Source organism: Lycorma delicatula, chromosome 4 (assembly GCF_047948215.1).
Source record: "Lycorma delicatula isolate Av1 chromosome 4, ASM4794821v1, whole genome shotgun sequence".
In the NCBI taxonomy this organism is placed as follows: Eukaryota; Metazoa; Arthropoda; class Insecta; order Hemiptera; family Fulgoridae; genus Lycorma; species Lycorma delicatula.
The window spans coordinates 1,520,001-1,544,852 of NC_134458.1; the positions used below are offsets into that span (position 1 = coordinate 1,520,001).

At 35.3% G+C, this 24,852-nt stretch overlaps 1 protein-coding gene across 1 annotated transcript in view; it reads right to left on the bottom strand.

Annotated features, from left to right (window-relative positions):
* Positions 1-24,852, bottom strand: part of LOC142323422 (stalled ribosome sensor GCN1-like) — a 66,378-nt gene that overhangs the window by 33,820 nt on the left and 7,706 nt on the right. Inside the window, exons 4-8 of the mRNA XM_075363019.1 lie at positions 22,131-22,310; positions 18,150-18,439; positions 15,800-15,995; positions 6,240-6,379; positions 1,012-1,113 (exon numbers count right to left, since the gene is read on the bottom strand). Of these exons, the coding sequence (XP_075219134.1) occupies positions 1,012-1,113; positions 6,240-6,379; positions 15,800-15,995; positions 18,150-18,439; positions 22,131-22,310 (908 nt within the window). The remainder of the gene's footprint in view (positions 1-1,011; positions 1,114-6,239; positions 6,380-15,799; positions 15,996-18,149; positions 18,440-22,130; positions 22,311-24,852) is intronic.

Consider the following 24,852-nt stretch of genomic DNA (forward strand, 5'->3'; position numbering starts at 1 on the left):
AAGTTTTTCTGAACCGGTCTTGTTACTTTATTTACACAATTTGTATGCAGTTTTTGTTCAGTTTAGAGTCGCACAGAAATTTTACCCGATGAACAAGCTGATATAGCTGCTAAGGCATATAGTATACAATAGGCATATGTACCTTACTCACCGGGTTGGTCTAGTGGTGAACGCGTCTTCCCAAATCAGCTGATTTGGAAGTCGAGAGTTCCAGCGTTCAAGTCCTAGTAAAGCCAGTTATTTTTACACGGATTTGAATACTAGATCTTGGATACCGGTGTTCTTTGGTGGTTGGGTTTCAATTAACCACACATCTCAGAAATGGTCGAACTGAGAATGTACAAGACTACACTTCATATATATCCGGAGAACAGGGCGCGTTTCTTCCTCCAAATAACTAGAGCTCCGGTAGGTGCACTCCTGCTAGCCCATAGGTGCTGGAACTGAAGGTACTTCAGCGGATGGACTGAAGGGGAATCACGCCGGGATTATTAGGCTCAAAAGCTTAGTCTATCATGGCCAAATCCAGTAAATAAATTACAGTAAAGCAAATAACCAAATCCGTCCACAAATAAAACTTAAAATCTATAACCGCCACTAAATAACCCGTGAAACCCGACCGATAATAGAAAGATGCAGCAGCAACGGACATTGTCCAGGCTCTGCGATCTGTAGGAAGAAATATTGAAACTCCCGCCATTCTTGCGTTCCGTTCCGTAACGGAACGCATGTCGTCAAACAAAGGGGATGAATCCGTTTTGAAACATCTATAACGAAACGAGTGAAATCTTAAGTTATAAGGGTGTCAATATTATGCTGCTGCTATTGTAGTGTTAAAAACATGCTTCCATTTAGTGCATGGAAGAACTATTTCCAACAGGTTGGTAATTACGATGATCAGAAGTAGACTTAACTGTCCATCATCCAGGATTACTTGATCGATATTCACACAAATTTATTTTCAATATTCCTGTAGTCTTAATAAAAAATTATAAATTATGTAACAAATACCTTGTGCGACTGCTCAGTACCAAAATTATCATCTTCATTCGCAGTTTCAGTACTCATCTTACCAGAGACACCAGATATTCTATATAACAGATCACCCAGTAGCTGCACAGAACTGTAAAGGAGAATAACTTATAAACAACAGATCGCTAAACTTTAATGAACAATATGTTTTAATTTACAAAATGTAATTAGAGGAAATGATGTTACATCAGTGAAATTATGTATTAAAGTAACATATTTCGGAAATCAGGTGAATAACAAGATGAGGTAATTTTTTAAAATTCTGTTGAAATTAATAATAAAATCTAATTCTATAAGAAAGAAATTTTATAATTACAAACACTGCCACACTGTACAAAACACTTAAAAATAACAATCTATGAATAAACTAAAACGAAGGGAATTAACAATTAAAAAAAAAATCCTACACTACTAAATTGCATTTGTATGTGTGCGTACCACTTAGCTTACCACCAGAATGTACCAATCGCTAGCGGAAAATTACAATTCGTTACTACATGTCTCGTGGTAGTCAGTCAGATGTATACTTGTTATATTAATATACAGGGCTATCATAAAAGAATGGTGCGGTTTCAGTAATTCATATGAAGATTGTAGAGAAATTTCTAGATGTTATATCGGTATCCCTGAAAGCCTCCAACCCATAAGTTTATCAGCAGTTGTAACCGCAACGTCAGTTCTTGTATTGTTGTCGCAGTGTATTGTTAGTGAGTTACTATGTTCTCGGATAAAGACAAAGCAAAGTGTGTTTTATTGATGGCCGAATTAAATCCTTAATTTTAGTTCAACGTGTGTTTCGACGCGAATTTGGAAGAGATCCACCACATAAAAATAACATAACACATCGATTCAAACGATTCGAAGAAACCGGATTGTTTAAGAAATAGAAATCAACCGGCAGACCAAGTGTACCAGATGAAACGGTTGAACTAATTAGACGATCGGCAATTAGAAGTCCTGGGAAGTCCATCCCCCGTCAAAGCGTCGAATTAGGTATTCCAAAATCAACAGTACACAAAGTTTTACGTAAAAAAGTGAAATTACACGCTTATAAAATCCAGATACTGCTGGAAGTGAAACCTGATGATGGTGTAAAACGTTACAATTTCGTTGTTGAAATGTCGGACAGAATAAGTGAAAACTAATCATTTTTAGAAGATATAATTTTTACAGACAAACCTACATTCCACGTGAATGGATGCGTTAACAACAGACACAATTCACGAATATGGGGCTCTGAAAACCCACACGCAATTATTGTGAAACAACGTGATTTGCCTAAAGTTAACGTTTGGTGTGGCGCGATGAAAAATCATGTAATAGGGCCTTTCTTCTTTGCTGAAAAAACAATTAATGGAGTCGCGTATCTTGACATGTTAACCGATTATTGTTTTCCTCAGCTGGAGAACTCGAAACCATCCATCAACTTCATTTCCAACAACATGGTGCTCCCCCGCAGTTTAATGCATCGGTCACAGACGCTTTGAACGAAAAATTTGGAGATCGATGGATAGGCGGACAAGGACCAGTACTTCGGCCTCCAAGGAGTCCAGACCTGACACCTTGCGATTTTTTTCTTGTGGGGTACATCAAAAGCGTTGTTTATATGCAAAAAATTCGCGACCTAAACCACTTAAAAAACAGGATTAATGAAGCAATGGCGACCGTTCAATGAAGAAATGTTAACTAATGTTTGGAGAGAAGTTGAGCATCTTTTGGACATTTGTCGAGCGACTAAGGGCGCACATATTGAAATTTATTAATTACGTACAAAAATGTTTGAGACGACAAAATTGAAAAATAAAAAACATAAACCGTAAGTAATTCTGTTTTAATTTAAACCATGTTCAAAACCGCACCATTCTTTTATGATAACCATGTATATCAATATACCATATATATATATATATATATATATATATATATATATATATTTGTTCTATAAAAAAGTTTTTCTTTCAAGTGACATAACCTTTTACTTCTAAGTGATATCTAAATGAATTTATATTATATTGAAAGAGTAGGTTTCTGTGTTTCTAAAAATACATTATATGCAATATAAATAAATTAAAATACATTTAATAATTAAAAAAAAAAATTAATTGCTTGTATTGCAGCTAATTTTTTTCTGCATTTGGAAGGAAAATCTCAACATGAAACGTAATTTCTGGTAACTCGCATGTCTTTTTTTACATGAAACAAATTTGAATGTCTTTTCTTTCAGTGATAAAACTCTTTTAAGGAAATTTTAGAATTATCATGAATAGGAATTTTTTAAATCGATCTAAATTGCTCAGTTACCATGGACCACCATGTGCCTGCCGAGAAGCCGAGGGTTCAAAAGTGTTAAAGAGGAGAATACCAACAGAAATCTTTTATTAAGGCAGCTAGAGTAGGGTATAAACATTAAAGTCTGAAAAGTTCCCGAACTAAATTAGATAAAAATACAGATTTAAGTATAAGTGAATTTACTCGCATCAGCACTCTACATAAAACCCTTTTCTAACTATAATACTTAGTTAGAGGATGATATGTACGAATGTGAATGAAGTGTAGTCTTGTACAGTCTCAGGTCGACCACTCCTGAGATGTGTTAATTGAAACCAAACTACGAAAAAACTCCAGTATCCACGATCTAGTATTAAAGATTGACGAAGCAGGAGCGATATAAAATGCCGAATAGCACTAGCTAAACGAGCCTTCAGTAAGAAATATAATTTGCTTACATCAAAAATTAATTTAAATGTCAGGAAGAGATTTTTGAAAGTGTATGTTTGGAGTGTCGCTTTATATGGAAGTGAAACTTGGACGATCGGAGTATCTGAGAAGAAAAGATTAGAAGCTTTTGAAATGCGAGAATGTTAAAAATCAGACGGGTGGATAAAGTGACAAATGAAGAGGTATTGCGGCAAATAGATGAAGAAAGAAGCAATTGGAAAAATATAGTTAAAAGAAGAGACAGCCTTATAGGCCACATACTAAGACATCCTGGAATAGTCGCTTTAATATTGGAAGGACAGGTAGAAGGAAAAAATTGTGTAGGCAGACCACATTTGGAATATGTATAACAAATTGTTAGGGATGTAGGATGTAGGGGGTATACCGAAATGAAACGTCTAGCACTAGATAGGGAATCTTGGAGAGCTGCATCAAACCAGTCAAATGTCTGAAGACAAAAAAAGGCTTTTATGAATTTTAGTTTATTACTTAATTACACAATTTAAAAATATATCCCATATGAACAAATTATATTATTATTATTATTATTATTATTATGATTATTATTTTTCAATCTACAGCTTGTCAATTAGAAGGTGTGGAAAAAAAGATTATACATGAAAACAGTAACACAGCTTATAATGATAAAAGTCAAGAGCTGGAATATTTATGATGTATGTGCTTAATGGTAAAGAAAAATTATAAAAATCAATAATTTATCAAGGTACTGGCACAGTCATCGCTCAAAATTATAATAAACTTAACTGAAACGATCAAACATCGCATTCTAATATTACTCATTCCTAATCATCAAATTAAATAAACCTAGATGTATTATGCGTTTCCCTGACCTGCTTCATTTCTACAAACTCTGCTGCAGATTTCAGAAAATTTCTTTTCGTATATATCTAAGACGGTTTAACAAATACAAAAATACAAAAAAACCTACTTTTCACAATATGCGTTGAGTCACAAGATAAAAACATATTAATAATACAAATTTCACTCCAAATAAATACATTATATAGACGACATAAAGAACAGTTACATATGAATTGCATTTAAAGTTAAATACAAGACATGTTTTTAAAGTAAGTACAGTTTTGAAATTCCACCGCTGCTATACTGCAGTCAGCATTCCACACATGCGCACTATGTACACCCTGATCTATTGGCAAGCCACAGACGCCATTACAGAAATATTTCACTGTATTTACGTTTGTTTGCGAGTATTTAAAATGCCTCAGCCGATCGAGAATCCCACCGTCTGTGAAATACATGGTGAGATTCGTTTTCTTAGTACTTAAGATGTGAAACCGGCTGAAATTCATCGTCGGATCGGTGAAGTGTATGGAGAACATATTACGAGCGATGGAACGGCATGAAAATGGGTTAGAGCTTTTAAAGACGCCGCCAGAATGTTCATGATGAGGAACAGAATGAACAATCTTCTGTCATTACTGAAAATCTGGTGCAGAAAGTCGATGAAAAATTGCGAGAGAGAACAGACACTTTATCCGATTTCTTCGCTATCTGAAAAGTTTCATCGAGTTTCAACAAGTGGTCTATGAAATTGTGACCGAACCATTAAATTATAAAAAATTGTGCTCACACCGGGAGCTGAAAATGTTGACTGACGTGCACAAAACCAAACGTTTAGGCAGTGTGTTGGTTTTTCTTGAACTGTACATTGTAAAGGGTGATGATTTTTTTTAAAACCAAATTGTCGCAGGCGACGAAACACGGGTGACTTACGTTACAGCGGAATCAAAGCAGCAATCCATGGAATGGCAGCATTCAATATCACCCAATTTCAGTCTGAAAAATCATGTGTATGGTGTTTAGGACAGGAAGGGGGGGTTGCTGCTGGTGGAGTTTTTGCCACATGGTGACACAATAAAGTCTACGACATACCGTGAAATCTTAAAAAAAACTGCACCATGCAATCCAAAATAAAAGGTGTGGCGTCCTGAATAAAGGGATCCTTTTGTTTCATGACAATGCATCAACTCGACGCATCGTTTGGCTGAGAACAACTTCATCACCCTCCATACAGTCCCGATCTAGGGGCCAGTGATTACGACTTGTTTCTGCGTTTGAAAAAAAAACATTTGGGTGGTCAACGCCAAGACAACAATGATTGTGTCAAAGCAACCGTGTTGCAGTGGTTTTTAAGTCAGATGGCAGACTTTTATGACGACTGTGTTCAAAGGCTGTTTGCATGATACAAGTGCCTGAATATTGATGGCAATTATGTAGAAAAGTAGATTAAATTACAGGTTTTTTACATAAAAAAAATTCTTAAGAATAGTGTTCTTGCCTTTTTAATTTCAAAATGGTACTTACTTGAAAAACATTCCTCGTATTTAGAAATCTGCTGACAAGAATTATATAAAAAAATCAATTTTTATTTTTAATGTTTTGCAGTATCAACTTAACATATACGAATTAGAATTAGTAAAAAAAAAAAAAAACATTAAATAAATTACCTTCAGTATCGGTGTGATAATTTGCCCAATATATGGCGTGAACTCGCTAGTAAATACAACAGGCATGTAGATAAACATCATTATATAACCGTCTTTTACATGTGGTGCAATGTCAGCCCTCTCTGCTGTACTAATTATTTCTATAAATGAAAGTTTAGCGTAAATAATTTTATAAATAGTATTTCAAACAAACATATAATTATGTTAAATGTAGAAAATAAAATAGTACAATGTACAAAGGTTAACGTATCACGGGAAACAGAGAATTTGACAGAGCAAAACTCTCAACAATGCATGGTTATCATAAAAGAATGGTGCGGTTTCAATAATTCATAGAAAGATTGTACACAAAAATAACTAATGTTATATTGGTATCCCTGAAAGCCTACAACCCAAAAGTTTGTTTATCAGCAGTTGTAACCGCAACGTTAGTTCTTGTATTGTTGTTGCGGTGAGTTCAGCGAGTTACTATGTTCTCGGATAAAGACAAAGCAAAGTGTATTTTACTGATGGCTGAATTAAAATCCGTAATTTTAGTTCAACGTGTGTTTCGACGTGAATTCGGAAGAGATCCGCCACACAAAAATAACATAACACGTTGATTCGAAGAAACCGGATCGGTTAAGAAACAGAAATCAACCGGCAGACCAAGTGTACCAGACAAAACGATTGAACTAATTAGACAATTGGCAATTAGAAGTCCATCCCCCGTCGAAGCATTTAATTAGGTATTCCAAAATCAACAGTTCACAAAGTTTTACGTAAAAAACTGAAATTACACGCTTATAAAATCCAGATACAGAAGGAATTGAAACCCGATGATAGTGTAAAACGTTACAATTTCGCCATTGAAATGTCGGAGAGAATAAGTGAAAACGAATCATTTTTAGACGATATAATTTTTACAGACGAAGCTACATTCCACGCGAATGGATGCGTTAACAGACACAATTCACAAATATGGGGCTCTGAAAACCCACACGCAATTATTGAGAAACAACGCGATTCACCTAAAGTTAATGTTTGGTGTGGCGTGATGAAAAATCATGTAATAGGGACTTTCTTCTTTGCTGAAAAAACAATTAATGGAGTATCTTGACTTGTTAACCGATTATTGCTTTCCTCAGCCGGATGATCTCAAAAACATTCATTGACTTCATTTCCAACAAGATGGTGCTCCCCTGCACTTCAATGCGTTGGTCTCGGACGCTTTGAACGAAAAATTTGGAGATCGATGGATAGGCCGGCAAGGACCCGTACTTTGGCCTCCAAGGATTCCAGACCTGATACCTTGCGATTTTTTCTTGCGGGGGTACATCAAAAGCGTTGTTTATACACAAAAAATTCGCGACCTAAACCACTTAAAAAACAGGATTAATGAAGCAATGACAACCATTAACAAAGAAATGTTAGGAAAGAAGTTGAATATCGTTTGGACATTTGTCGAGCGACTAACGGCGCATATATTGAAGTTTATTAATTATGTAAAAAGAATGTTGAGACGACAAATTTGAAAAATAAAAAACATAAACTGTAAGTAATTCTGTTTTAATTTAAACCATGTTCAAAAGCGCACCATTCTTTTATGATAACTCTGTATATTGAACATAACATACAAACGATATTAAATAAACACAAACTGCTGTGTTTTGAATTAATTTTAGAAGGCAGCTTACAAAGAATAAAAGAATTACATGAAATTTATCGATTACAGAGGCAATTTTAAAATATACAAATTGTAAATGTTAACATTATGAGGAAATTTAAATTTAAATGTACAGAACAACCTATTTTGGTAGTACAAGAATCTGGTAGCTGTGATAAAAAGTAGAATATGAAGAAGAGCAAACTATAATTCAGAAAGCAGTTACGAAAGAATGACGTTTCACAGATTATGTTTTAACTTGTAGTACAAAGAAACATTGCAGGAAAAAAACGCGTTTAAATTCACCACTGTTGCTATTTTGTTTTGGTCAAAAGAAAACCAGTTAAAAGTAACATGAATTTATCGATCGCAGAAAAATTCATTATAAAAGGAGTGCTTCCAAGCAAAATTTTCAAGTATCAAATAGAATTAATAAATTTTTTTAAATTGTTTCGTGTAAGCTTTACGGATAGCAGAAAATGCAGGAAACAGTTAGGTCAAAAAATAAAACAATAAAGGCATTTTTAAAAGATAGTAAAATGCATTAAAAATAAAAAAAAAGCTACATATTTCATAAAAAAACAATAAATCTGAAAACAGGATTTTTCTGAAATCTGCAGCAGAATCCTGCAAGGAAGTAGGTTGGAAATACACATACGAGGTATGATCAAAATACGGTGAATAATTTTTTATTAAAAAAAGTAATAAGGTTACATAGAATTCAATTTAATCTCCTTCAAAGTACTGTCCTTGGCTAGCAATGCACTTATCCCAACGACTGGTCTTTCAGAAGGGCTTTTAGCTGCTCGGTCGCGGCCCTCTCAATGTCAGCAATTTTGTCAAAACATTTTCCTTTAAGCACAATTTTAACTTTTAGGAAGAGCCAAAAGTCGCACGGTACTAAATCCGGTGAGTATGGGGGATATGGACCGACAGGAAAACTTTTTTCGGCCAAAAACTCGCGAATGAGAAGCGAGATGTGAAACGGCATGTTGTCGTGGTGAAGAAGGAAGCCATCGGTTCATTTTTCTGGTCGCTTTTTCGTACGTCGTTACGCAAACGTTTCAGTACATCCTTATAAAATTCAGATTTTACAGTTGTTCCCCTTGGAACGAACTCTGATCACACTATGCCCTCACTATCGAAAAAAAACAACGAGCATGACCTTGATGTTGGATTTTGACTGACGTGCCTTTTTAGGGCGAGCAGATGAACCGGTTTTCCATTGGAAACTCTGCATTTTGGTTTCAGGGTCATAGCCGTAGACCCAACTTTCATCTCCAGTTACAATTTTGGCCATGAAGTCCGGATCTGCATGAAGACGACCCTTCAACTCTGTGCAAATTGACACACGATTTTCCTTCTCTCGAATAGTCATTCGCCTGTTTGAACGAACCATTGCATCCACTTTTTGCACATTTTCAATTGTTTTTGAGGTTACTGGACGTCCCACATGCTGCTCGTCTTCAACAGACTCATTTCCGTTTTTAAATCGGTCATACCACTTGTACAGTCTTCAAAGTTACCGCATTATCGCTGTACACCGATTCTAACATTTCGTGAGCTTCTTTGGCACTCTTTTGCAACTTAAAACAAAACATAATGTTAATGTGTTCAAAATTCATGTTGCACAACAGACACGATAAACACAACTTCACTCTAGCGGCTCTGGCAGCTGACTGGCAAGCTCGAACGTGTTACAACTTGTCCCTGCCTGTCTCAGTTGATCACGCTATTGGACAAATTACAGCATATGGATGTAGCGTCGGAAGTTGCCGCTATAAAAATTCATTCACCGTATTTTTTTATCACACCTCATATCCACATCTATGTTTAATTAATTTGGTAATTAGGGACAAGGAAAGTGTACAAATTAAAAAATGTAAAATCGCCGATCAGAAAAGAAAGATACACCCAACTGGTGTCGGACTATCCATTTACCACACAAACCGGAAGTGTTAAACTTAATTTCATCTTACGTGTGAGGGAGAAGCATTTTTCAAACTGGGGAGGGTTCAAAAAATTAACCAACAATTTTACACAAACAATAATGAAATTATTTTATGAGAAAACAAAACATTCATTATAAACATTTTACATATATTTAGAAAATAAATTAACGAGATGGTCGCATTTATTTTTCATTTAAAAGGTTCTCCATATGTGGATCTACATTAGCAACACAATAAAGCAAATTGTTTTAAAATGATAAGACGATTCCTGTATATAGTTTTTAGTACAACCGTAGACGAAAAACCCTTTCCACAGAGGTAAGAAATGGTGAAAGCGATTAATATTTTCAACGTTTCTACGACCAAATTTCCATATTCACTTCAATGAGCAACCCAAAATGTACCTAAATCTTCAGATGTGAATTCTAGTTGTAGTATTTTATATAGACAAACATTTTGATGAGTCGGAACAGCTGAACAGTTGCAACATTTTCACTGAATAGATTTAGTACTCGTCTCTTTGAGAAATAATTTTTATCTTCCAGGAAATACTTCGTGGACTGAATTTTTAGTTCACGCAAATAAATGAATTTTCATGCTATCCAAACTGTGGTGTTCAATTAGTGACTTAATCTGACTATAGTGACTGACTATAATCAGAAGTACAGATGTAACAAAATTTTTCCTTTCAAGGTGAATAATTCAGATATCAAGTTTCTTAATGAAAGCACGAACTTTGTATTTTTTTTTTGTCTTCAGTCATCTGACTGGTTTGATGCAGCTCTCCAAGATTCCCTATCTAGTGCTAGTCGTTTCATTTCAGTATACCCTCTACATCCTACATCCCTAACAATTTGTTTTACATATTCCAAACGCGGCCTGCCTACACAATTTTTTTCTTCTACCTGTCCTTCCAATATTAAAGCGACTATTCCAGAATGCCTTAGTATGTGGCCTATAAGTCTGTCTCTTCTTTTAACTATATTTTTCCAAATGCTTCTTTCTTCATCTATTTGCCGCAATACCTCTTCATTTGTCACTTTTTCCACCCATCTGATTTTTAACATTCTCCTATAGCACCGCATTACAAAAGCTTCTGATCTTTTCTTCTCAGATACTCCGATCGCACAAGTTTCACTTCCATATAAAGCGATACTCCAAACATACACTTTCAAAAATCTTTTCCTGACGTTTAAATTAATTTTTAATGTAAACAAATTATATTTCTGACTGAAGGCTCGTTTCGCTTGTGCTATTCGGCATTTTATATCGCTCCTGCTTCGTCCTTCTTTAGTAATTCTACTTCCCAAATAACAAAATTCTTCTACCTCCATAATCTTTTCTCCTCGTATTTTCACATTCAGTGATCCATCTTTGTTATTTCTATTACATTTCATCACTTTTGTTTTGTTCTTGTTTATTTTTAATGCGATAGGTCTTCCGTAGGACTTCATCTATGCCGTTCATTGTTTCTTCTAAATCCTTTTTACTCTCGGCTAGAATTACTATATCATCAGCAAATCGTAGCATCTTTATCTTTTCACCTTGTACTGTTACTCCGAATCTAAATTGTTCTTTAACATCATTGACTGCTAGTTCCATGTAAAGATTAAAAAGTAACGGAGATAGGGAACATCCTTGTCAGACTCCCTTTCTTATTACGGGTTCTTTCTTATGTTCTTCAATTATTACTGTTGCTGTTTGGTTCCTGTAAACGTTAGCAATTGTTCTTCTATTTCTGTATTTGAACCCTAATTTTTTTTAAATGTTGAACATTATATTCCAGTCTACGTTATCGAATGTTTTTTCTAGATCTTTGTATAGAACTTAGATAGAACTTTGTATAAAATGTTTTTATCACATCCTTGTAAATTCACATTTACGCCGTTTAAATGTGAAAATACATCAGCAAAATAAGCCTGTAAAACAATGAGAATGAAGTTTCTTTATAGTGGAAAAAAATATTAATTCATCTTGCAACTCCAATAACCAGGTTAACACTTTCTCCCGCGATAACAATCTCACTTCTGTATAGAAAAGAAGAGATTTTTTTCTTTTTGCCCATTTAAATTTTATTTTATTTTGATTTTTATTACATAGTTTAGCAAACAGCCTATTCTGTAACTACCAACTTTTAATAAAATTACCCGCTTTTCAAAGAATTTGTTCGAGATTTTCTGGCATATTTTTTGTAACAAGAGCATATCTGTGAAGGAAGCAATCCACCCTTGGTACATAAGACATATGTTTTTCAGAGATCCACTGTTCTATTCTGTTATAGCCTTTGCACCATCACTACATACTGCAATACATTTCATCCAATCTACGTAACAGTTATAAACTTCATAAAAAGCAGCAAAAGATGCACTCCTGTTGTACGACCAGGTATTGATTTGTAAAACAACATATTTTGTTAAAGTCGATACATGGATGGAATATATTGAAGAGTTATACGGAGGAAATGAATTAGAAAATGGTGTTATAGAGGAAGAAGAGGAAGTTGAGGAGGATGAAATAGGTGAAATAATACTGAGATCTGAATTTAAGAGAGCATTAAAAGATTTAAATGGCAGAAAGGCTCCTGGAATAGACGGAATACCTGTAGAATTACTGCGCAGTGCAGGTGAGGAAGCGATTGATAGATTATACAAACTGGTGTGTAATATTTATGAAAATGGGGAATTTCCGTCAGACTTCAAAAAAAGTGTTATAGTAATGATACCAAAGAAAGCAGCGGCAGATAAATGTGAAGAATACAGAAGAATTAGTTTAACTAGTAATGCATCAAAAATCTTAACTAGAATTTTATACAGAAGAATTGAAAGGAGAGTGGAGGAAGTGTTAGGAGAAGACCAATTTGGTTTCAGGAAAAGTATAGGGACAAGGGAAGCAATTTTAGGCCTCAGATTAATAGTAGAAGGATGATTAAAGAAAAACAAACCAACATACTTGGCGTTTATAGACCTAGAAAAGGCTTTCGATAACGTAGAATGAAATAAAATGTTCAGCATTTAAAAAAAATTAGGGTTCAAATACAGAGATAGAAGAACAATTGCTAACCATGTACAGGAACCAAACAGCAACAGTAACAATTGAAGAACATAAGAAAGAAGCCGTAATAAGAAAGGGAGTCCGAAAAGGATGTTCCCTATCTCCGTTACTTTTTAATCTTTACATAGCACTAGCAGTTAATGAGGTTAAAGAACAATTTAGATTCGGAGAAACAGTACAAGGTGAAAAGATAAAGATGCTCTGATTTGCTGATGATATAGTAATTCTAGCCGAGAGTAAAAAGGATTTAGAAAAAACAATGAATGGCATAGATGAAGTCCTATGCAAGAACTATTGCCTGAATTTTTGAAGGTATATGTTTGGAGTGTCGTTTTATATGGAAGTGAAGCTTGGACGATCGGAGTATCTGAGAAGAAAAGATTAGAAGCTTTTGAAATGTGGTGCTGTAGGAGAATGTTAAAAATCAGATGGGTGGACAAAGTGACAAATGAAGAGGTATTGCGGCAAATAGATGAAGAAAGAAGAATTTGGAAAAATATAGTTCAAAGAAGAGACAGACTTATAGGCCACATCCTAAGGCATCCTGGAATAGTCGCTTTAATATTGGAAGGACAGGTAGAAGGAAAAAATTGTGTAGGCAGGCCACGTTTGGAATATGTAAAACAAATTGTTAGGGATGTAGGATGTAGAGGGTATACTGAAATGAAACGACTAGCACTAGATAGCGAATCTTGGAGAACTGCATAAAACCAGTCAAATGACTGAAGACAAAAAAAAAAAATATATTTTGTTTGATTGATCTGTACCTATCGTGTTCATACCTCAGAAAACAAAAAAAAACTGAGAAATGTTTGCTGCACCTGTAAATTCATAGAATCGAATACTAAAAAATTCGCTTGCTGAATTATCTGATCAGAAACATCGGCAGCCACGTCATCGATTCAACTTGATACTGTAATTAGAAAGCACAATTTTTTTTTTTGATTTTTCCTATACTTATTAAAACACTGAAAATATCAATTGCAACAAACGATATGAGGTTTTTTGCAATTGTATTGGGTTTGGACATCTTCGCTACTCAATGCTACTCTAGATAAAATGCATCCCAGTGTACTTTTATCACACTATTTACTTTTATATTTATATTTTCAAAAATAAGAATGTAAAATAATTAAATGCTACAGACAAGGAATAATATTTGATTACAAAAAAATTACATTTTTTAAAAATTGCTGCTAAAACAGTGCTAGAAAATTTATTTTCTTATCGTATTAAAGGAGAAGAAGCAAATAAAAATTATTTACTTTCAGAAATGGTAGTAAAATTAACAGACTGAAAATTTTTATTAAAAAATTTAAATATCTGCGCAAAATGTTTACGATACAATTAAATAACACGCAGCAGGAAACGATAAGCGATTCAAATATTTTGTTTTAATTTATACTTGATTTAACTACAGTACAACCCCATTTAACCGGACAAAATGGGTCCAGAAGTTGTCCAGATGAGCAAAAGTCCGGAAAATCTGGAAATGTATAATATACGTACACTACAGCTTAATGAAATCTCTACGGTAGGACGAAGAACGAGGAAAACCATTCTTTAAACATTTCGCAAGACATCATCCATGTTGATTTTTGCGACCTGTATACGCGTGGAAGTAAATTCAAATTTTACTAATATTCTTCAGCGCTCTAGGTTTAGCCGATTTTTCTGTCACAAGAAGTGGCAGCATAAACTTGCCTGATGCATTACTGCATAAAACTTACTGTTTGGTTCGCTTGGCATTTCTCACGCCACCACCCCGTTCGGTCACCGTAAAGCATAAGACCGAATGTTTGTACCACAAGCGGCAACTGAACCTCAAGCAGTTTAGCGACTAGTATCTTAACATAGCTCCTAGAACTTACCTAAAAGCGTGAACGGACTAAGCACGGTGCCATACACTACCGACTTACATTTCCCGACCGTTCATTGTCATATATTCACTAAAACGGGTAGGCTCACCCCATCAACTCCTAAAAATATATGTGACATCCATAATAAAATTTCATTTCAAGGTAGAAATTTACTGCCACGCCTAGGTCGCTGAATGCCAGCAAGTACTTGTCCACCATTTTATAGTCGTGGAGCCATAATAATTGGCTGGTGGTCAGCCGTACTCAGGGTTAGCTTCCCACGGCAATGCGGTAAGAGTCTTTCCCATAAGCAAACTACAGATGCCGGTTGAACAAACCAACCGCATCAAGAACTCCACACGGTGTGACATGTGGCTCTTGCCGCTTGTGAGTAGCCAATTTTCCGCTTGACCTCTAAGTTCCAAGGTGGCCCCTGGTCTCTGGTCCCCCCAAGAGCAGGGCATTCAAACATCGGCTGTTCATTTGACTGGACCTCCCCGTAGACGCACGGCTCATCAGCTGCCAGGTGAAACCGAAACAGATATTAGTTAAAGTTAGCGTAGTTGATGACCACCCAGGAACCCGTCGCCCTTAAGAACAAGCTATAGGCATATTGTTCCCCCAAACCCTGTATAACCTTATATAAGGATCTTCTCACAGTGCTCTGCAGCCTCGTACCACAGTATGTAAAGACTGTGATACAAAGTAACTGGCGATAAACTGGATACATTATACAGTAGGCCTACTACTGTGTTTCTTTAATCTATTTTAAAAATCTTAATTTGCTACATACTACTGTATAACGGTACATATTTTATTTTCGATAATTAAAAATGCCTTTCTCTATATCAGTCTGGATAATCCAGAAGTAATGTTAAACGGGATTGTACTGAATTACTTATAATTAGAACTAAGGATGGAGATCTAAACGTGGTTTTGCATGGAATGACGGTGTCTAAAAACTATAATTCTGTGATATGCTTCCAAAATTTATGAACCGCTTCTCCGACGACTAAATACTTATTAATTAATAATAAATGAACGATTATTAACCTGGCATTAACTTATGTAATTTTTCAACGCCAAGTCCACCAACAACTTCACTTAAACCCTGGGCAGCACCTGATCGATCAACGGAACTTGTTTCTGATGTTAACGTTTGCATCAACCAAGGTAATAAATCTTCAAAGCTGGTCTCTCCCATACCTCTTACCGTAGCACCTAAAGCTCTGGCAGACACACTACGTACCTGAAAAAATAAATAAATACTTTACGGTATACAACGAAATAAAGGGGAAATAAATAAAAGATAAAACAATGACATCTTGTTACTGGTTATTTCATTTTATCTTTTATACAGGGTCATTCACGGGAACCGGATGATTTTGAAGTGGGTTGTACTCGGGCGTTCGTGGTGGGAGGGGCACGTGGCTGGTGTCTGACGTTTCCTTTGTTCAAAGCATTTACATTTTAGTCGTTGAGATGGAGCCGTGGATGCTAGACCAATGCCTGTACGCGTATAACAGTTTTGTGCGAAATGACGAATCCGTAACTGCTGTTCGGCGAGATTTCCGCCATCAGTTTAATATTAATGGTACTGCAAGTGTACCTTTTCGTAACACAATATTGCGACGGGTAAACAACCTTCGAACAAGCGGTTCAATATTGAAGAAAAAACCACCGGGTCCCTGACGAACAGCTAGCACTCGGGAGAACATCGAACGAGTAAGGGAAGCCATTGTCAGAAGCCCACGCCGCTCTATTCAGAGGCATTCAGCAGCGCTTCAAATGAGCACAAGTAAGGTAAGACGAATTCTGCATACAGACCTGCATTTCCATCCATACAAGATAGCCGTCGTGCAGCAGTTAAACGAGCAAGATTTCACGCAGCGATTACAATTTTGTCGACAAATGCTTACAGTTTTTGAAGAAAATGAAAATTTGTTATTGTTAATGACTGACGAAGCCCATTTTCATCCAAATGGCTTCGTCAACAAACAGAATTGCCGGTATCGGGCAGAAAGAAACCCACATAAGCTTCACAAGAGACCTCTTCATAGCCCAAAGGTGACTGTCTGGTGTGCAATAGGAAAGGTAGGTGTTATTGGACCATATTTTTTTTAAGAAAATGACGCTGCCGTAAATGTAACAGCTGATCGTTACATTGCGATGTTGAATACGTTTTTCATCCCTGAGTTACGAAACCGGGGAATCGATTTTCAAAACGTGTTATTCCAGTAGGATGGAGCTACAGTGCACACAGCGAGGGCAACGCTGGCTGTTCTCCGCCACTTGTTTCCAGGACGGATCGTTTCCAGATTTTGAACAATTTAGATTCGGAGTAACAGTACAAGGTGAACAGATAAAGATGCTAAGATTTGCTGATGATATAGTAATTCTAGCCGAGAGTAAAAAGGATTTATTTAGAAGAAACAATGAACGGCATAGATGAAGTCCTACGAAAGAAAATAAACAAGAAGAAAACGAAAGTAATGAAATGTATTAGAAATAACAAAGATGGACCACTGAATGTGAAAATAGAAAGAGAAAAGATTACGGAGGTAGTAAAATTTTGTTATTTGGGAAGTAGAATTACTAAAGATGGACGAAGCAGGAGCGATATAATTAACCGAATAGCACAAGCGAAACAAGCCTCCAGTAAGAAATATAATTTGTTTACATCAAAACTTAATTTAAATGTCAGGAAAAGATTTTTGAAAGTGTATGTTTGGAGCGTCGCTTTATATGGAAGTGAAACTTGGATGATCGGAGTAACTGAGAGAAAAAGATTAGAAGCTTTTGAAATGTGATGCTATAGGAGAATGTTAAAAATCAGATGGGTGGATAAAGTGCGGAAATAGATGAAGAAAGAAGCATTTGGAAAAATATAGTTAAAAGAAGAGACAGACTTATAGGCCACATACTAAGGCATCCTGTAATAGTCACTTAATATTGGAAGGACAGGTAGAAGAGAAAAATTGTGTAGGCAGGCCACGTTTGGAATATGTAAAACAAATTGTTAGGGATGTAGGATGTAGAGGGTATACTGAAATGAAACGACTAGCACTAGATAGGGAATCTTGGAGAGCTGCATCAAACCAGTCAAATGACTGAAGACAAAAAAAAAAAAAGTTAAAGGGTCAAAGATTTTCGAGGTCCATCTAAAGGAAATAAGTGTTATCGATATAAGTATAAAAACTTTTTACAATTCTTTCTATGTTCGATTAGTGTTTTACGGTTAGTAACTTAAAAAAAATAATCATATTTGTAATACCATAAACAATGAAACCAAATGTCTAACGCTGCCGTTGTAAAATGCCCATATCAACATAATTTAAAAAAAATTTCACTCATTTACACAGCTTACTAAGTAGAAAAGATAATAAAACACAAGCGAACTTACCTCAGGTACAGGATCGAGTAACGATGATTTCAGTCCAGGTATAATAGTAGGTAAGTAAGGAGTTAAGTCTTTTTGATCTGTCAAAGAATACATGTTACCAATAATCTGTGCAGCCATTTTACGCGTTTCTGTCGAACGATCCATGAATGCACGTTGCACGACCGGCATAATTAAAGCTAATGATGGTGCATCGATAAAATGCACAAACTGAGTATCCAACAATGTTTGTAAACAAGTAGCTGTCTTATGAGAAGGATCTTGTAACGCTTCCAACAGCACAGGAACAATAGCTGTAATTGGAAATCATTCATTTAGAATTTATTGTAAAATTGGTAAATGAGATTAAAAAAGCCACTACGCACTACAATTCTATGAATGTACAGGGTTATCAAAAAGGAATGGTGCGGTTTCGGTAATTCATCGGAAGATTGTAGGGAAATTTCTAGATGTTACATTGGTATTCCTGAAAGCCTCCAACCGAAAAGTTTGTTTATCAGCAGTTGTAACCACAACGTCAGTTCTTGTATTGTTGTTGCGGTGAGTTTAGCGAGTTACTATGTTCTCAGATAAAGAGCAAAAGTGTGTTTTATTGATGGCCGAATTAAAATCCGTAATTTTAGTTCGACGTGCGTTTCGTCGTGAATTCGGAAGAGATCCGCCACACAAAAATAACATAACACGTTGATTCGAAGAAACCGGATCGGTTAAGAAACAGAAATCAACCGGAAGACCAAGTGTACCAGACAATACGGTTGAACTAATTAGACGATCGGCAATTAGAAGTCCTGGGAAGTCCATCCCCCATCGAAGCGTCGAATTAGGTATTTCAAAATCAACAGTTCACAAAGTTTTACATAAAAAACTGAAATTACACGCTTATAAAATCCAGATACTGCAGGAATTGAAACCAGATGATGGTGTAAAACGTTACGATTTCGCTGTAGAAATGTCAGACAGAATAAGTGAAAACGAATCATTTTTAGACGATATAATTTTTACAGAAAAAGCTACATTCCGTGCGAATGGATACATTAACAGACACAATTCACGAATATGGGGCTCTGAAAACCCACACGCAATTATCGAGAAACAACGCGATTCACCTAAAGTTAATGTTTGGTGTGGCGCGATGAAAAATCGTGTAATAGGTCCTTTCTTCTTTGCTGAAAAAACAATTAATGGAGTCGCGTATATTGACATGTTAGCCAATTATTGCTTTCCTCAGCTGGATGAACACGAAAACATTCATCGACTTCATTTCCAACAAGATGGTGCTCCCCCCGCACTTCAATAGATCGGTTACGGATGCTTTGAACGAAAAATTTGGAGATCGATGGATAGACCGGCAAGGACCCGTACTTTGGCCTCCAAGGAGTTCAGACCTGACACCTTGCGATTTTTTCTTGTGGGGGTGTATCAAAAGCCTTGTTTATACACAAAAAATTTGCTACCTAAACCGCTTAAAAAACAGGATTAATGAAGCAATGACAACCATTAACAAAGAAATTTTAACTAATGTTTGGAGAGAAGTTGAGTATCGTTTCGACATTTGTTGGGCGACTAAGGGCGCACGTATTGAAATTTATTAATTATGTAAAAATATGTTTGAGACGATAAATTTGAAAAATAAAAAAACATAAACTGTTAAGTAATTCTGTTTTAATTTAAACCATGTTCAAAACGGCACCATTCTTTTACGATAATGAACTATATTAATCAAGGTAAGATGAAATCTAAAGGTATTAAATATGTTTACTTATCTCAGGAACTACTAAACTGTTTTTCAAATTTCATCAAAGGCTACGCTTAATGAGCGGTAATTACAGATACAGTCTTCTGCTTAATGTGCACAGAAGTGAATTAAGTTATTGTAATATCCGACAATTATTTTTCAACATGCATTCACCCTTATGAAAAATCCAATAATTCATGCTATCAATGAGGTTATGATACCTTGCTTTCTACGTCCTTTCTTTTTCCTGCTTAACCTCTCGTAATTACCGTTTAGATAATACTTCAGAGGATGATATGTATGAGTGTAAATGAAGTAGTCTTGTACAGTCTCAGTTCGACTATTCCTGAGACGTGTGGTTAATTGAAACCCAACCACCAAAGAACATTGGTATCCACGATCTAGTATTCAAATCCGTGTAGTGTTTTCACCACTAGACCAACCCGGTGGGTCTTTCAAGGTTCTGTGGTCGTGTATAATTAACAAAATTGAAATATGATATTCTAACTATTCTTTTTAAAAAAAATTTGGTACTGGAAGCCAGCACAAAAATCGATGGTATAATTGAAAAGTTTGAGCTTTCTGATCGACCTGGTACGGTAGAACCTTCTATTTAAATAATGAATAATTATATAATGATCTTCTTTTTTTAAAAAAAAGGAATCTTCCGATTTCAGAGGTGAATAAAATATTCAGTACTGAAGTGTTTTATACCTGCTTTGGCCTCCTGAAAACACTGTCCTCCTTTAATTAATAAAAAGTAAAATGCTCATATAATTTGTTTACATCAATAATTAATTTAAATGTCAGGAAAAGATTTTCGAAAGTGTATGTTTGGAGTGTCGCTTTACATGGAAGTGAAACTTGGACGATCGGAGTATCTGAGAAGAAAAGATTAGAAGCTTTTGAAATGCGGTGCTATAGGAGAATGTTAAAAATCAGACGGGTGGATAAAGTGACAAATGAAGAGGTATTGCGGCAAATAGATGAAGAAAGAAGCATTTGGAAAAATATAGTTAAAAGAAGAGACAAACTTATAGGCCACATACTAAGGCATCCTGGAATAGTCGCTTTAATATTGGAAGGACAGGTAGAAGGGAAAAATTGTGTAGGGAGGCCACGTTTGGAGTATGTAAAACAAATTGTTGGGGATGTAGGATGTAGAGGGTATACTGAAATGAAACGACTAGCACTAGATAGCGAATCTTGGAGAACTGCATAAAACCAGTCAAATGACTGAACCAAAAAAAAAAAATATATTTTGTTTGATTGATCTGTACCTATCGTGTTCATACCTCAGAAAACAAAAAAAAACTGAGAAATGTTTGCTGCACCTGTACCTGCACCTCGTTTCGCTTGTGCTATTCAGCATTTTATATCGCTCCTGCTTCGTCCATCTTTAGTAATTTTACTTCGCAAATAACAAAATTCTTCTACCTCCATAATCTTTTCTCCTCCTATTTTCACATTCAGCGGTCCATCTTTGTTATTTCTACTACATTTCATTACTTTTGTTTTGTTCTTGTTTATTTTCATGCGATAGTTCTTGCGTAGGACTTCATCTATGCAGTTCATTGTTTCTTCTAAATCCTTTTTACTCTCGGCTAAAATTACTATATCATCAGAAAAATCGTAGCATCTTTATCTTTTCACCTTGTACTGTTACTCCGAATCTAAATTGTTCTTTAACATCATTAACTGCTACTTCCATTTAAGATTAAAAAGTAACGGGGATAGGGAACATCCTTGTCGGACTCCCTTTCTTATTACGGCTTCTTTCTTATGTTCTTCAATTGTTACTGTTGCTGTTTGGTTCCTGTACATGTTAGCAATTGTTCTTCTATCTCTGTATTTGAACCCTAATTTTTTTAAAATGCTGAACATTTCATTCCAGTCTACGTTATCGAATGCCTTTTCTAGTTCTATAAACGCCAAGTATGTTGGTTTGTTTTTCTTTAATCTTCCTTCTACTATTAATCTGAGGCCTAAAATTGCTTCCCTTGTTCCTATACTTTCCCTGAAACCAAATTGGTTTCTCCTATCACTTCTTCCACTCTCCTCTCAATTCTTCTGTATAAAATTCTAGTTAAGATTTTTGATGCATGACTAGTTAAACTAATTCTTCTGTATTCTTCACATTTATCTGCCCCTGCTTTATTTGGTATCATGACATAAAACTAATAATAAACATGAAATTTCAAACGAAAAATTGAATGTACGTACAGTTAAATTGTATTATTATTACATACCTTGAATTTCAGGATTTCTAATAACCGAACCAATAAGTTTCAACGCTTGAGCACCAGCTTTTTGTACTTTGATATGCGAATCGCTTAGCACTCCGATTAACTTTGGTACGATACTTGGAAGGCATGAAGACAGCTGTTTAGGAGCACAATAAGCCATTGCACCCAGCAACTCTACTGAACCTGTTCAATGAAAAGTAAAACATAATAATAATAATAGTTATAAAATATTACCATCGTAAAAAAAATTATACAATATAAAAGAAAAAGAGCTAATGAAAAATACATATTAATACCATCATCCAGGAATGATAAAAAGTTGTCATATTATTATGTCATCCTACTAAAAAAAGAAAAATATTTCAATAATTTGATTCCATTGTGAAAATTAACCCTTACGACCTGAAGCCTATTTTGTAAGTACTAGTTAAAAGCCTCAAGCAAATTTTTCAGAAAAAGATTTTTTTTTTGTCTTCAGTCATTTGACTGATTTGATGCAGCTCTCCAAGATTCCCTATCTAGTGCTAGTCGTTTCATTTCAGTATACCCTCTACATCCTACATCCCCAACAATTTGTTTTACATACTCCAAACATGGCCTGCCTACACAATTTTTCCCTTCTACCTGTCCTTCCAATATTAAAGCGACTATTCCAGGATGCCTTAGTATGTGGCCTATAAGTCTGTCTCTTCTTTTAACTATATTTTTCCAAATGCTTCTTTCTTCATCAATTTGCCACAACACCTCTTTATTTGTCACTTTATCCACCCGTCTGATTTTTAACATCCTCCTATAGCACCGCATTTCAAAAGCTTCTAATCTTTTCTTCTCAGATATTCCGATCGTCCAAGTTTCACTTCCATATAAAGCGATGCTCCAAACATATACTTTCAAAAATCTTTTTCTGACATATAAACTAATTTTTTATGTAAACAAATTATCTTACTGAAGGCTCGTTTAGCTTGGGCTATTCGGCATTTTATATCGCTCCTGCTTCGTCCATCTTTAGTAATTCTACTTCCCAAATAACAAAATTCCTCTACCTCCATAATCTTTTCTCCTCCTATTTTCACATTCAGTGGTCCAGAAAAAGATGTTTGATAGAAATGCCACAGAAATAACAATATACACGAGATAAAATTATGAAAAAATTGTAATTACTCAGTAAATTATGTAGATTATGGTGCTGCGATCCAAAATGGTGTTAAATCCTTGATTAATTATATAAAAAATAAAATTATACTTTTCTTTTTTTTTTTAAATACTGAATTTGTTCTTTATTTGAAAAAAATCCTTGCTATTTATATCTAATGTATCACTGTTTATAAAAACTAAAATTATTTGTGAACAAAATAAAAAATATTTCACTTAAAATTGCATATTATTTACAGAGTTATTGAAATTTTTGTAACATCTATGCTTTAAAATTTCAAAATAATTCTAAAATGGTGCGATGAAAATATTTTACCAAACCAAGGGATTGCCTGAGATGATACTGTATTTCAGTAACTCTTAAGACTAGGTTCTCTAATTATCCCCATATTCAGTATGGAAGCTATAAAACCTTTCATTTCAGAAATGGTAATATTTTTCCATTTTCAGTATGATTCAAACAGCCCATCTCTATTTGCATTTAAATATTGATTGGCTGATGGATCTATTAGTTTCTTTCACCATCAGTTCAAATAAATTAAGTGTAAATAATTAATAAAAATAAATTATACGAGGTGCGACAATAAAGTAATGAGACTGATTTTTCTTTACAAGATGTGGCAACCCTGCACCTTGCATAGGCACACCATCTTTGACCTTGGTCTATACGCTACTTCTGGTCCAAGCGGCACATTGATGCAACTGCTCAGTCATGAGTTGTGTAATAAGTGAACACGTGTTTGTGTCTCTCATCACAGAAATGAAACCGCAATATATTGTACAACGGTATGCCATTTCTTTTTGCGTTAAATCTGTTGAAACGCGACGACAACTTACGGTAAGCTTTAAAAGGCTTTTGGAGAGGAGGTTATGTCAAGAGCTCAAATTTTTCGGTGGCATAACATTTTTAGTGAAGGCAGAACGAATGTTGAAGATTAAGACCGCAGTGGATGACCATCAACCTCACGGACAGATGTCAACTTGACCAGAGTGCGTGAAATCGTATCTGATTGAAGATTATCCGTGAAAATGATTGCAGAAGAACTCAACTTCGATCGAGAAACGGTTCGGCTAATATTAACTGAAGATCTTGGTATGAGAAAGATTTGTGCAAAAATTGTCCCCAAAAATCTCACACAACAACAGCGAGAAACACGGAAAAATGTGGCAGCCGATCTGTTACAGCAAACGGAAATGAAATTTGATAACACGGCTCAACAAATCCAGATTTGTTGAGCCGTGTTATCACTGGTGATGAAGGTTGGTTTTTCAATACGATTCAGAGACAAAATGCCAAAGTTCGCAATGGTACTCAAAGGGATCACCCAGACCAAAAAAAGCTCGCATCTCAAGGTCAAAAGTGAAATGTATGCTTGTGTGCTTCTTCAATTCCAAGGGAATTGTTCATAAAGAGTGGGTGCCTCCTGGACAAACAGTTAACCGATATTTCTACAAAGAAATTTTGGAAAGACTTCATAAACGAGTGTCTTGGAACTGTGACGAGGGTCTTGGAGGATATTACAGAAGATGAGTTTCAGAATTGTTACCATCAATGGCAGAAGCACTGGAATAA